Here is a 12,339-nt window from a genome sequence, read left to right on the forward strand (position 1 = left end):
CTGAGAGAGTCTTCTGGGGGAAGGTCCCCCCCAAATGCCCACACCATCAAAGCCGGGAGTGATGAGGTCTGGAGTCTGGGGCTCCTGCCCCACACACAACTCTTGGCAGGAAGGTGCAAGAGTAGTGTGTGGGAGGTGGACCTTCTGGCTGGTGCTGGCTCTAGTTCCAGCCATGGGCAAAGGTTTGGCAGTGTCAAAGGGGCTGTGGGAGATAGGTAGCCCTTTACCCCCAAAGCAGTTCTCCATGTGATGGGAGTATGAAAGTGTCCAAGCCTGACTCCTGACAGATTAACCCCTTAGGAGACGCCTCGTTGGAGGCGTTTGGGTGACCCACTGGGTTCGCGCTGGGGCGGCCGCCCGGACCAGGGCCCGTGTCAGAAAAAGAGGCAGCAGCACCGGGAGTCCCGGAGGCAGCGGCGGGTCCCGGCCGGCGCAGCAGGACCTGGGCCGAGCCTGCCCGCCCACCGCGGCCCCGGACCGGCGCCGCCCCCGGGGTGGGCCGAGCCCGGGGCCCGCCAGGACTCCCGCCCGCGCCGGACCCCTTCTCCTCTTCTCCGCCTTCTCCTCGCGGAGCCATGGCCTCGCTGCTGTGCCTCAGCCTCCTCGCCGCCGCCGCGGCCGCCACGTCGCCGGGCCGGCTGGTGCCGTTCGACCTGCTGTACGCGGACGGCGTGCGGGCGTACCTGGCGCGGGACTGGGCGCGGGCGGCCGAGCTGCTGCAGCGCGCCCTGCACAGCTACGCGGGGCTGCGGGCGGCCCGCCGCGCCTGCCGCGCCGCCTGCGCCCGGGAGGAGCCCTTCCCCGGCGGGCCCGGGGGCTGGGAGGCCGCGCTGCTCGGGCCGGTGCTGCAGCGCGCAGGGTGCCTGCAGCGCTGCCTGGGGCGGCGGCTGCGCCCCGCGCCCTCCGCGCACCGCGCCAGCCGCGCCGTGCGCCGCGACTTCGAGCGCAGGGAGCCCTACAACTACCTCCAGGTGGCCTTCTTCCAGGTGGGCACCGGCCCCACACGGGTGGGAGGCGGCGCCCCCGGCAGTGCTGTCGTGCACGGCAGGGGGCCGGCGTGGCACCCCTTTCTTGGAGGGTCGCCGGGCGGCCGAGGGGGTGTGGACGCCTTTCCCTCAGCCTCGAGAAGAGACAACCGAGAGGGGACCTTATCGATGCGTATGAATATCTGAAAGGGGGTTGCCAAGGGAATGGAGCCAGGTTCTTCTCACTGGTGCCAGCCACTACAAGAGGCAACAGGCAGAAATTGATGCGCAGGAAGTTCTGCCTGAATATTAGGAAGAACTTCTTTACTGTGCGGGTGACTGTGCGCTGGAACAAATTGCCCAGAGCAGTTGTGGAATCTCCATCACCGGAGACATTCCAAAACCATCTGCATGCAATCTGGTGCCATGTGCTATAGGACGACCCTTGCTTGTGCAGAGAGGTTGGAGCAGATGACCTGCTGTGGTCTCTTCCAGTCTGACCCATTCTGTAATTCTGTGATTCTGTGAACCCGGGGAGCAGCTGGGGTGAGGGGTGGGTGTGAACAGCAGAGACCTGCAGGAGCATGACAGGCACTGCTGCCTTTTCTCCACAGCTGAAGAAGCTGGATCAGGCCGTGTCTGCCGCTCACACCTTCTTCGTCGCTAATCCCCAGCACCTCCAAATGCGGGAGGACATCGAGAAGTACCGGCGTATGTCAGGGGTGAAGTCAGACAGCTTCCGGGACCTGGAGGCCACGCCGCACTGGGTGAGGGCTCAGTGCAGAGTCATGCATGAGCAACTCTTATTCCACCTTAGGGACCAGTCTGGGACCCTGATCTGTTCCCACACAAAGGCCATGGCTTGAGACAGGGCCCCCATACACAGAATCATAGAGAGATTTAGCTTGGAAGAGACCTTTAAAGATCATCTAATCCAAACCCCCTGCCATAGGCAGGGGCACCTTCCGCTAGATCAGGTTGCTCAATGCCCCATCCAACCTGGCCTTAGAACACTTTGAGGGATGGGACATCCACAGCTTCTCTGGGCAACCTGCTCCAGTGTCTCACTACAGTCATCATAACAAGTATCTTATCTCCAATCCAACAAGTATTTTATCTTCCATCAACACCCTTTTTCAGTTTAATACCATTGCCCCTTGTTCTGTCACTACAGGCCTTGGTCAAAAGTCCTGCTCAGACCCCTTTGTGTCTGAAAGGCTGCAGGAAGATCTCTCTGCAGCCTTCTCTTCAAGGTGAGGACAAACCAGTGCAAGTGTGACAGAGAGGCTTTTTGATGACAGTTATTTGGCTTAAGTCTGAGATTTGCTGTCACTGTGTGGTTGATTCTGCATGAGCAGGCGGGCCTCGATATGTCAGCACCACCCCGTGAGTGACTCGGAAGTCTCAGGGCATCCACACTCATGAAGGGACCTGGATCTGTCCTTCACAGGAAGCGTATGAGACTGGCGTGCAGCACTATGATGCAGATGAGTACCTGCAGGCCGTGGCCAGGCTGGAGGAGTCGCTCTCAGAGGCCCTGTCAGCACTGGAAGAGTGTCGTGCCCTGTGTGAAGGGCCTTGGGAGGATGAGGATGAGGAGGAGAAAATGCAGCCTGGCCTGTATGAAGCCATTGCAGGTAGTGTTAGAGGCACACAGCATTGGGTAGGAAGGCTGTGCTCCCCACACTGGGCACATCCCATCTCCCAGCACTCCTGTCTGGAAGAAGTGTGCACTACTGCCTTTCTTGCTCCTCTCTCTTGCAGCCCATTATATTCAGGTTTTGAAGTGCAGGCAGCAGTGCGTCCTGGAAATTGCTACAAAGCCAGGGAGAATTTCTGCCACAGAAGATTTCATACCCTCTCATCTTGATTTACTGCAGTTTGCCTACAGCCAAGGTGAGCAGAGCCACAAACCAGCAGGTTATGCTGTGGCACCACTACACTTGCCCTTTGCCTCTGATCCTGGAGGGCAGCTTGTCATGGGGAAGAGTGGCACACTGACTTGAGCTCTACTTCTATTTGCCCCCTAACTCTTCCCAAAACCTCTGTTTAAGCCTGTGGCCACCTTGGGAGTTGTCCCTTGTGGTCTTCTTCAGTCTCACTGCACAGGTTCTGTGATGTGAGGCTGTTCTACACTTTGTGTCTTTCCTCCAGCACACTTTTTCAAGACCTTGTTCCAGCTATTTGCTGAGTGTTTTATACCCTCCTTTTCAGTACATGGCTCCAGACCAGGCTCCCACTTCCTACCTAGAGGCTACATGTGCATCTCACCTCAGCAGTGGTGTTCCCTCTGAGTCAGCCCTACTTGCCCTTGCTGAACTGATGGCCTGTTATGACACTGATCATCCTGTCGCTCTGTGACTTTCACACATCCCTCAGCCCTCATCCCTTCTGCATACCCCTGCTCCTCCCCACACTGACCCAACTGTCTCTTATCTCCTCTGTCAGACCACTGGTAAAAATTCTATCTCAAAGAAGCCACTAGATCCCTCATCTTGTCTGTTGCATGAGGGAGGTGGGACCATCTCTCTTTCAAAATATACTTACTTTTAATCAGTTTCTTCTAAACCAGCTCCCAATAAGTATTAAAGGCAGGTCAGTTCTGTAGCAGGTTCATTCCCTGTCTTCTCTGCCCATCGGTGGGTAGAGGCAGGGGTTGATGCGTACTTGGTGTAGGGCCGGCTGCCAGATCCTGACAGGGACACTGGGCGCTGCTGGCCTGTACGCATGCGCTGCTCGAGTCTTTCAGAGACATGTCTGTCCCTTCTCTTCTGTCCCTGCCCAAGTTGGGAACCAGACACTAGCGGCTGAATGTGCTGCTTCCTACTTGCTCTTCTATCCGATGGACGAGCCCACGTTGGAGAAAATGAAACAGTATCGCACAGAACTGGGAGAGGACGCAGCTGTCGCAGCCAGACAGGTAGTTACAATTCCACTTCTTGGTCCTTCCCTGTCCCATAGGACATGATTGCAGTTCAGGAGACAAAAAGGTAAACCCAAGCCCAGGACTGAAGAAACTGGAGCCTGGGTTTACTTCTGGTCTATCACAGTCAGTGTCCCTTCAGGACAAAAACAAGCTTTGATTGTGCACAGCAGTGTCATGGGGCAGGTTTCTGCCCTGGACAGAGATGGGGTTGTCCTTTGTGGGGTGGTTGGTTGACAGTCTCTTTGCTTCCTTAGAGTATTCAGCATTATGTGCAGAGATCTTTGATGGAGAAGAAGTTGATTTATTATGCAGTGGAGCATCTAGGAGAAACTTTTAATGACCCTGTAAGTAACAGTATCATCTTAATCTTCCTGCCATGGTTTCACGGATACTGTTGTCAGAATTCACTTTAGTAGGCCGTGATCCAGAAAGGATCAGATGCTGAGGAGAGGGATCCCCAAGTCCTTATGAGGTGGATTTTTAAGGCCTTTCTGCTGCTCCAGGACTGAAGTTAGTTTGAAATTGGTGCTGTAACCATATGCATTGGCTCAATTTGTCTGTCCTGAGAGGTGGGCCACAATGACTGGTCCGATACTCACTGGAGAAGCAGTGCAAGGTTTGTTGTGTACTGAACCACCTGTGTTTGTTCCTACAGGATCTTTGGACTCCAGATGAGCTGATTCCTGAAAACCTAAAGGAGAAACACAGGTAAGATTGGGCATGTCTGCTAGGACTGCAGTGTAAGTAGGGATGGTACAAGGAACAGTAGTATGTAGAGAAATGGGCACAACAGGAACAGGAAGGATGTGAAATGCTACTACAGAGGAGGGTTAGGCATAGCTCTGTGTACTGACAGCCCTGGTCTCTGTTTTTTCCCTTGCTCCCGAGAGAGGATCAGGAGAAGCAAAAGCAGGAAACTCTGGATGTGGAAGAGAGGGGGAAGAGGGGTGAGTAAAAGAGCTTGAAGGAGGTCTTGCAGCCAGCCAGGCTTAGTCAGGCTAAGTGCTGTCTTTTCTTCCATCCTCAGACATTTGAATGCTAGCATAGATGCAGACTCACTTGAATGGCTCAGCAAGTCTTCTCACTGTTCTTTTCCTCCTCTTTGATGCATGTGTAATCTTGCAAAATCTCGCTGTGTACATCTCTGGCATGTGTACTCAAAGGGCACTGTGGCTGGAGAAGCTGAGAGCAGCCTGAGTATGTGACAAGCCTGTGGATGTGCAGATCCCTGTTCAGTGTGCCAGGAATGTCTACACCAAACCTGGTTCAACTCCACCAGCCCAACTTCAATCAGCATTTTTCTGAAAGGGACATGGAGGGAGGGGCTGGGAAATGGAAACTGGAAGCAGACTATTTAACTTGGGCAAGTCTTTCCCTGAAAAACATAAGTCCGAAGGGCTTGTGGCTGAATGATACAGAGTGCAGTGCAGTCTCGTGTTCTTGCTGGTCCCCTAATCTTATGTGTGGATACAGAGCCTCAGGGCTCTGTCCTGGAGTCTTTGCTTAAAATGACCCCAAGTGGTTCTCTGCTGTGGCACATGTGAGAGCAGAGCCTTCTGAGGGCCTGAGTGCCTTGGCATTCCTCACCACTGAGAGGTTAAAGGGGCTGGGAAACAAGGCCAAAGATCAACAAGCCAAATCACTAGCCAATATCCAGTCTTTCTCTTTGGGGATGAAGAAAGTAGAAGGATTCACCGGAGATAATTCTGGCATAAGATGTTGATGAAAGATGATTGAAAGGAGGGTTGATGGAGGTGTTTACCTGCTTCTTTTCTCCAGAGCCTCACTCCAGTAGGCTGGACCTGTTCTGCTGCCGCAATCCACAGTGCACTCAACTTCCCCCAGCTCCCTGCTGCTCTCCCAGCAAGTCCCAAGTCTCTGCTGGCTCCTGAAGCACGCGCTGTAGGCCAGCTTCCCCAGCTGCTGCTCTGGTTCCCCTGAAGCATGTGAGGGGTCTGCGAGGAATGGGCACTTCTGGGGAACTGTCCTGTCTTCTCAGAGAATGTATAGTGTCTCTCCACTTCCTTATCCAGGCTGGGGGTTGGTGTCTGAGGGATTCTTGTCCAAAGCTTGCTCATGCCTATCTGTGCTTGCTTCTCAACAGGTCCTTTGCCTTTCGAGGGTATTGCTGTCACAATGGATTCCCAGCAGATGAATGGAACCCAGAGGGTTGTGTTCGACAGAGTGCTGACGGAGTCTGAGTGTAAGGACCTCCTCCGACTGACAAAGGTGAGGCCAGGATCCTGTAAGAACTCTTGTGTGCTTTCCTCCTCAGCAGGCAGGGCAGTAGGGTTTCCATGGAGGAGAGGTGGTAGCCTCATGCATATCATCTGTATCCTTTTATTCCAGGCAGCAGGGGAAGCAGGAGATGGATACCGGGCAAGACGGTCGCCTCACACCCCACATGAGAGATTTGAAGGGTTAACTGTTTTGAAGGCCATGCAGGTAAAATGGATCTGTGAGTCTGCTGCCTTCTTAATTGTCCAGAAAGAGAATTTGCCACCTGAGCATTTTCTTCTGTGAATTGCACTCTGGGTGGTGTCTCCCTTGCAACATGTGTGGTCTCCTGTGACCTGCTTCCTCCTCAATCGCATTCAGGGATGTCGTACGTGGAGGGCTTGGCAAGTGCTTTATCTCCTGCGAGGCAGGGTTTTGGGACTGCTTGTTCCTGTGAGGCAGCCTTACAGACATGCTTAGTTTAGAACTGGAGAATAAATTAAGGTAGAAGGAGCCTCTTGAGATCTCTAATCTGACCTCTAGCTTGCAGCATGTCTAATTCCAAAGCTAGATGAAATCCCTCAATTCTTTGCATAGGCAAGTCCTGAACATTTCCAAGGGTGGAGATTCTCCAGCCTCTCTGGGCACCTTTGTCGGTGCTGTACCAGTCTTGTGAGGGTGAAATTTTTCTTTATATCTAACAAGATTTCCCTTGCTGCAGCTTTTGTCTGTTGCCTCTTTTCAGTGTGTCTCTCTGAGGGGACACTGTCTCCATGTCCTTTGTAACCCCCTTTTAGGTGACAGGAGGCTGTACTTAGATGTTCCTTTGGCCTTCTCTTCTCTAGACTGAAGAAAGCGAAATCTTTCAGCCTCTTTTTCTAAGTCATGTGCTCCAACACTCCTGCCATCTTAAGACCCTTCATTCAAGACTCACTTCAGTCTGCTAGTATCCCTTGTGTAGTGGGAGAGCCAAAATGATGCAGCATTCCAGATGTGGCTTCATGGGCCGAGTAGAAGGAAATAATTGCTGTGCTGTGCAGTTGTACTCCTGAGTCATATTTAAATGAGAAAATGTGTTCTTTTCTTGCCTGAGTGACCACAGGACTTGACAGATGTGTCTTCTTCTGTACTGTGTACATGTATCATTCCTTACAGTGTCTTTGTAAGTATTGTAACAGACTTGTTTTTCACTTGTAGCTGGCCCAAAATGGGGACGTGGAATGGAGAGACGCCAGATTGCTTCTGCAGGCTAGTGAGAAATCTCGGAAAATCATAGAATCCTATTTTACTCCTGGAAAGAAACTCCATTTTTCATTCACACACCTTGTGTGTCGCACAGCTGTAGATGGTAAAGAATCTTTCATCCTGTTAGTCCCTGTCTCCCAGGGAGTCTCCTCACACCCAGCCACATGCTCTCAGGAGACTGTCCTCCCTTTATTCTCACTGTACCCCTTTCTCTCTGCTTTATTCTTTCTTGAAACCAAAAATGCCCATACTCCTTTCTGTAACTTTTCAGGGGAGCAGGAAGGTCGCATGGATCTTAGTCATCCTGTCCACGCTGATAATTGTCTTTTGGATCCTGAGGGGCAAGAGTGCTGGAAAGAACCTCCTGCCTATGTGTACAGGGACTACAGGTAAGAGCACCTTCATTAGATCATGTGAAGATTTCCCTGGCCCCATCAGAGGATGAGCTTAGCTTATAGAAGCCAGGTGATGGTTGGCTCAAAGCCATCCCAGACTGTAGCGTCAGGCAGAAGGCTGCATCAGTGGCTTCAGAACAAGCTGTGAAACACCTTCCCTGGTCTGGGAAGACCTGCCCTTTTTCCCTCCTTACTTCTCACAGCCAGCTTCAAGAGAGAGCAGAATGAGGCTGGGAGGCTGCACACGTTAGAACCATGATCTCAAACTGTTATTTTGTGGGTCTACTACAGTACTGCAGTCAGCTGCCAGCCCTTCTGACAGGCTGTTTCTTGTAGTCGGGTTCCATCTTTTACAGTCTCCTGTGAATTGCAGGAGAGGGCTAGTCAAGCTCCTTGGATTTCTTTTGTTTGAGCAGTCAGTGTACTTCAGTGACTGTTCTCTCAAGATTCACTGCCAATACTTTGTGTTGGGTTTTTCCATTCCACGTGAGAGTTTATGTCTTTTCCAGCCTGTGGCAAGTTTTGTTACTCTTCTGTGAAAGAACCTGAAATATATTTTAATGATGATGCCAGTTGTTGCACACTGCAGCCAGATGAGGTCAGTTCACTACAGCTGATTCCTCCTACTTGCCATCTCATCCCTGAGCATCCAGAAATTTTACTTATCTTTTCCTTGAATGGTAGCTGTATCCAGAGCAGAAATCTCTAAGCAGCTGTGATGAGGATACGGGACTTAGAGGGAATTCCAGTATCGTTGAGTTGTTTCCCTTTGGATACTGGTGTTTACTTGGTATAACCAGATTGTTAAGTTACCAGGCTTTGTCATGTAACTAGTTAGATCTCTGTCCCTCCTGTGAGAAAGGCTGTCACTTCACTGATCCTTGGGTTCTCTGACTTCCACTTGAATGGATGGTAAAATACCTTCCTAGAATCTATGCTACTGACCTATTTTTGGGAGTATCTCTGTCCTCTTGCAGTTTGAGTTGTGACTGCCCAACCAGGTCACAAGGGCTGAGCTCTTACAGTGTCCTTTTGAATGAAGTCCCTGTGTTCCAAACTTCCTGGATCATTTCTGTGGATCTGTGCTATGGGCATTAATGATGCTATTGAACAGGATTGGACCCTGGGGCCCACGAGTCCCAGTGATGCTGCTCTGGGTGCACCGTGCTCCTTTGTGTGCCAGTGGTGCGCTGGTCCCTGTGTGCTGTTTACAGTTGTCTTCATCTTCTCTTTTAGTTAGAAATTTCCCCCATGGCACCATTCTGAGTCCTTTTACCAGAGTCCAAACTGCTGAGATTGAGCAAGTGTTTCCTTGGAAAATCCACTATTTTTTCAAACGTTATGTGGGTAGCCCAATCTGCTTTTAGTACCCCCATGTTACATTTTAAGACCATTTTCCATTTACTTTTTGTCCTCCAATTACCCTTCTCAGAAATGGAGTCTAAAGCCCTGCAGACTATTGAGGTCAGGATAACAGGTCTGTTTATGCTGCAGCCATTATCCCTATCTTCCTGTGCCTTTGGATGTGTGAGAGCTATCCTTGTTTTTCTCCACTCATGTCACCACCCTGGCTTCACAGCCTTATTAAAACCCTCTGGCAGAAGAGCTATAACTTCCTGGGTTTCAGGGCTGGTAATCCTCTCACTGCCCTTATGTCCTTAACACTGCTTCAGCAAACACAGCATTGATTTGTATTTCTTCCTCCCAGTCCCAGTAATTAAGAGCCTCTGTTGTTCCTCTGGTGTTTTCTATCAGCTTAAATTGAATACCAAGAGGAACTCAGGTAGTTTGTGGTCCATTCTTTCACCTAGTTAACTGTGATCTCACCTGTGCTATGCAGTGGCGTCACTATTTCTCTTTTTGTATAACTTTAGTAAAGAAGTTTCCTGTTTCAGTTTTCTTTTCTGCATGCAGCAGGCCTCTTTTTGATCATTCTAATGTTACCCTGAAATTCCTTGGCTGTTAAGACATGGCTTTCTTTGCTGATCAATCTCCTCTTCCAGGCGTTGGATTATTCCCAACCTTGAAACATAAACAACAGGTTAGAAACAAGATCCATCCCAAGCCCACAACAGTGCCACAGATGCATGCTGCAGGGGATTAAGAACAAACCAAAACAAAACGGGACAAGCGTGTAGAGCTAATTCCCTGGCATACTCTCCCAGCCTCCTGTGGCTTGCAGGTCAGGGACTCCCCTGAGCTAGGCACTGCTGGGTTTAACACCCTAAGATGGATTCTCCTGCGAACTGGTCTGCTCGCTTTTTGAACCTGTGACAAGGAGTGTGGGGAAACACTTGGGAGGAATAAGCTTCACCGTACATATGTGCTTTTCTGTTTGTCCACAGTGGCATTCTCTACCTCAATGATGACTTCCAAGGTGGGGGCCTTTTCTTCACTGAAATGGACTCTGTGACTGTCACAGTAAGTCTGGGACTGGCCAAAAGAGGGTGAGAGGACTGAGGGCGACACTTAGTCTGGGCAGGAGAAAACTGGTCGGTTATTGGATCCCGCCACTCCAAAACCAATCTAGTGCTGGTGCAGTGGCAGATTCAAATAGGGGCAGCTAAAGGCAAATTGAGGCAAATCTCAGACAGAGGAGACTTTGACTCTTTCCTGGCCAAGATTTCCCAGGCTCTTCCAGTCTGCAGGTGTCTGTGACCTTTGTTGTCCCATTGATTCTCTCTGTCCCTCTCCAAGATCTGCCTTGCTCCTAGACTGGCTGTAGATGCCTAGCAGCTCTCTGCTCTTCCATGTTCCCAGAGGCACTGTCACCTCTGTAGGACTGTGTACTCCAGAGCAGGGGTCTGCTGGCTTCATGATCTCTTCTCTCTCTCCTGGCAGGCCGAGGTGCATCCGAAGTGTGGGAGGCTGGTAGCCTTCAGCTCTGGCAAGGAGAACCCCCATGGCGTGTGGGCCGTGAGCCGCGGAAGGCGCTGCGCCGTTGCCCTCTGGTACACACACTCCCAGGAGCATGCTGAGCAGGTGAAGGGCCACGCTGAAGAAACAAATACAAGTACCTCCAAGTGAGATCAAATCCCACTGAGGAACAGCTTTTGGGCTTTCCTTTGGGGCAGGGCCTAGTGCAGTAGCTGGGGGTTGCCCTCTGACAAGGTGTCTGGTGGAGGGCCTGTGATGAGTCCTGCAGGAGGGAATGGGCTCTGGGGCATTTGGGTGGATGTGTTTTGTCAGCCCCTGCGAGCAGGGTCGAGAGCCCAGCAGGGAGGATTCACATAATTTCTGTCTCCATGGCTGCAGGAACGGGTGAAGGCAGAGGAGCTGATGAAGCAGAGGGCTGTGGAGCAGGACCAGCCTGATGGAGATAAACATGAGGGAACTGATCGCAGCAGCAGATCCTCCTCAGAGCCTCGTGCTCCCAGCCGTGGAACCAAGCCTGCAGATCAGAGACAGAGGCCTGGCTCAGACAGGAAGCAGCACCCCAAGGTGCTACGGGCCAGAGATGAGTTCTGAGTGCACGGGGCCCTGTGGACTGTCACACACCATGGCCTGGCAGGTCACGGGAGGACCGGGACCACGGAGGCCTGGAGCAGTGTATTAGTGTGGTAGAGCCGTAGTGATGGGGAGGGGTGCAGCTTTCTTCTCTGTGGTGTCCCAGCAGCTGAGAAGTGGGAGAAGGGCACAGTGTGGAAGTCAGTGACAACAGGAACTTTCTTCACTGGCTCACCGTGTTTGTCTCACTCAGAAGTAAGAAGACAAGGTCTTCTCACCCCTCTCCTCTCAGTGCCAACTTCTTGGCTATCCAGGGGCTAAATCTGAGAGGGGGAGGAGGAGCCTGGAGTCTTTCAGCAAGGGCTGTCTCACATTCAGGAAGTGAAAACTAAAGCCTTTGAATTTCCTAAGCACCTCCAAAGTCCAGAACCTTGCAGGTGACCTGAGACAGGAAAGATGAGGGTTTGTGAATATATGGAATAAAAGCCAAATGCTGGACACAGATATTGATGGGAGCTTGAGTCTGTATACCAGGGAGACGTGCACACTTGTTTCTGATTGAAATTTAATGAACAAATGATGGAAGGGCATTGAGCCCTCAGTGAAAGATAACAAAGTACTTGCCCAGATGCCAGGTATGAGGGAGATCTCCAATAAGGGAGAGCAAGAGCTCTGACATGGCTAACATGGAAAGGGTGAGGAGTGCCTTTCAGAAAAAGCACTGTACACTCACGTTTTTCTGTCGCAGGGCCTCTTTTTTTTTTGTTTTGGTTTTTTCCCCTCTGCATGCACGAAATTGTCCCTGAAAGCAGAAGAGAGATTTTGTTTATCATTTTCCACCCTGATAGACAATCTGCTGTCACTGCCCAGGGGATTAGTATCCCGAGATGGGATTATATTGTAGCCAAATAGGAATTGAGTGGGGTGGATATGGAGTATCAAAAAGAGCAGTGACCCTTTTCCTGGGAAGCATTAGAGCAAGAGATCAATCTGTGGTCATGACATACTCAAGCCTTGATGAGTTGTGCATGGAGACCCCAAGTGCAGTTCAAGTGGAAGAAATCTGTAGAGGGAGGGCCAGTGGTGTAAGAGGTAGGTAGGTGGATCCTCTTGTCACTGTTGGCACAGGGCCCCTGCTCCATGG

General features: G+C 51.3%; 1 protein-coding gene across 1 annotated transcript; it reads left to right on the forward strand.

The window, feature by feature from the left end:
• Positions 1–513: 513 nt before the first annotated feature.
• On the forward strand, positions 514–11,699 carry P3H3 (prolyl 3-hydroxylase 3). Its single transcript, XM_048295561.1, has 15 exons — positions 514–986; positions 1,580–1,732; positions 2,416–2,602; positions 2,730–2,861; positions 3,752–3,885; positions 4,146–4,235; positions 4,547–4,599; positions 4,780–4,838; positions 5,996–6,120; positions 6,241–6,336; positions 7,306–7,456; positions 7,625–7,742; positions 10,094–10,169; positions 10,590–10,730; positions 11,004–11,699. Exons 1-15 carry the CDS (start codon positions 576–578, stop codon positions 11,214–11,216), a joined length of 2,139 nt encoding a protein of 712 aa, XP_048151518.1. The 5' UTR covers positions 514–575; the 3' UTR covers positions 11,217–11,699.
• The last annotated feature ends 640 nt before the right edge of the window (positions 11,700–12,339 follow it).

Source organism: Corvus hawaiiensis, chromosome 2, assembly GCF_020740725.1.
Source record: "Corvus hawaiiensis isolate bCorHaw1 chromosome 2, bCorHaw1.pri.cur, whole genome shotgun sequence".
In the NCBI taxonomy this organism is placed as follows: domain Eukaryota; kingdom Metazoa; phylum Chordata; class Aves; order Passeriformes; family Corvidae; genus Corvus; species Corvus hawaiiensis.

What these genes read in the sequence shown, in the direction of transcription:
- P3H3 (XM_048295561.1), top strand. Translation starts at nt 576, where the DNA reads ATGGCCTCGCTGCTGTGCCTCAGCCTCCTCGCCGCCGCCGCGGCCGCC. An exon ending in GAGAAACTTTTAATGACCCT is followed by an intron (nt 4,236 to 4,546) that starts GTAAGTAACAGT and finishes TTGTTCCTACAG; the next exon opens with GATCTTTGGACTCCAGATGA. An exon ending in CTGTTTTGAAGGCCATGCAG is followed by an intron (nt 6,337 to 7,305) that starts GTAAAATGGATC and finishes TTTCACTTGTAG; the next exon opens with CTGGCCCAAAATGGGGACGT.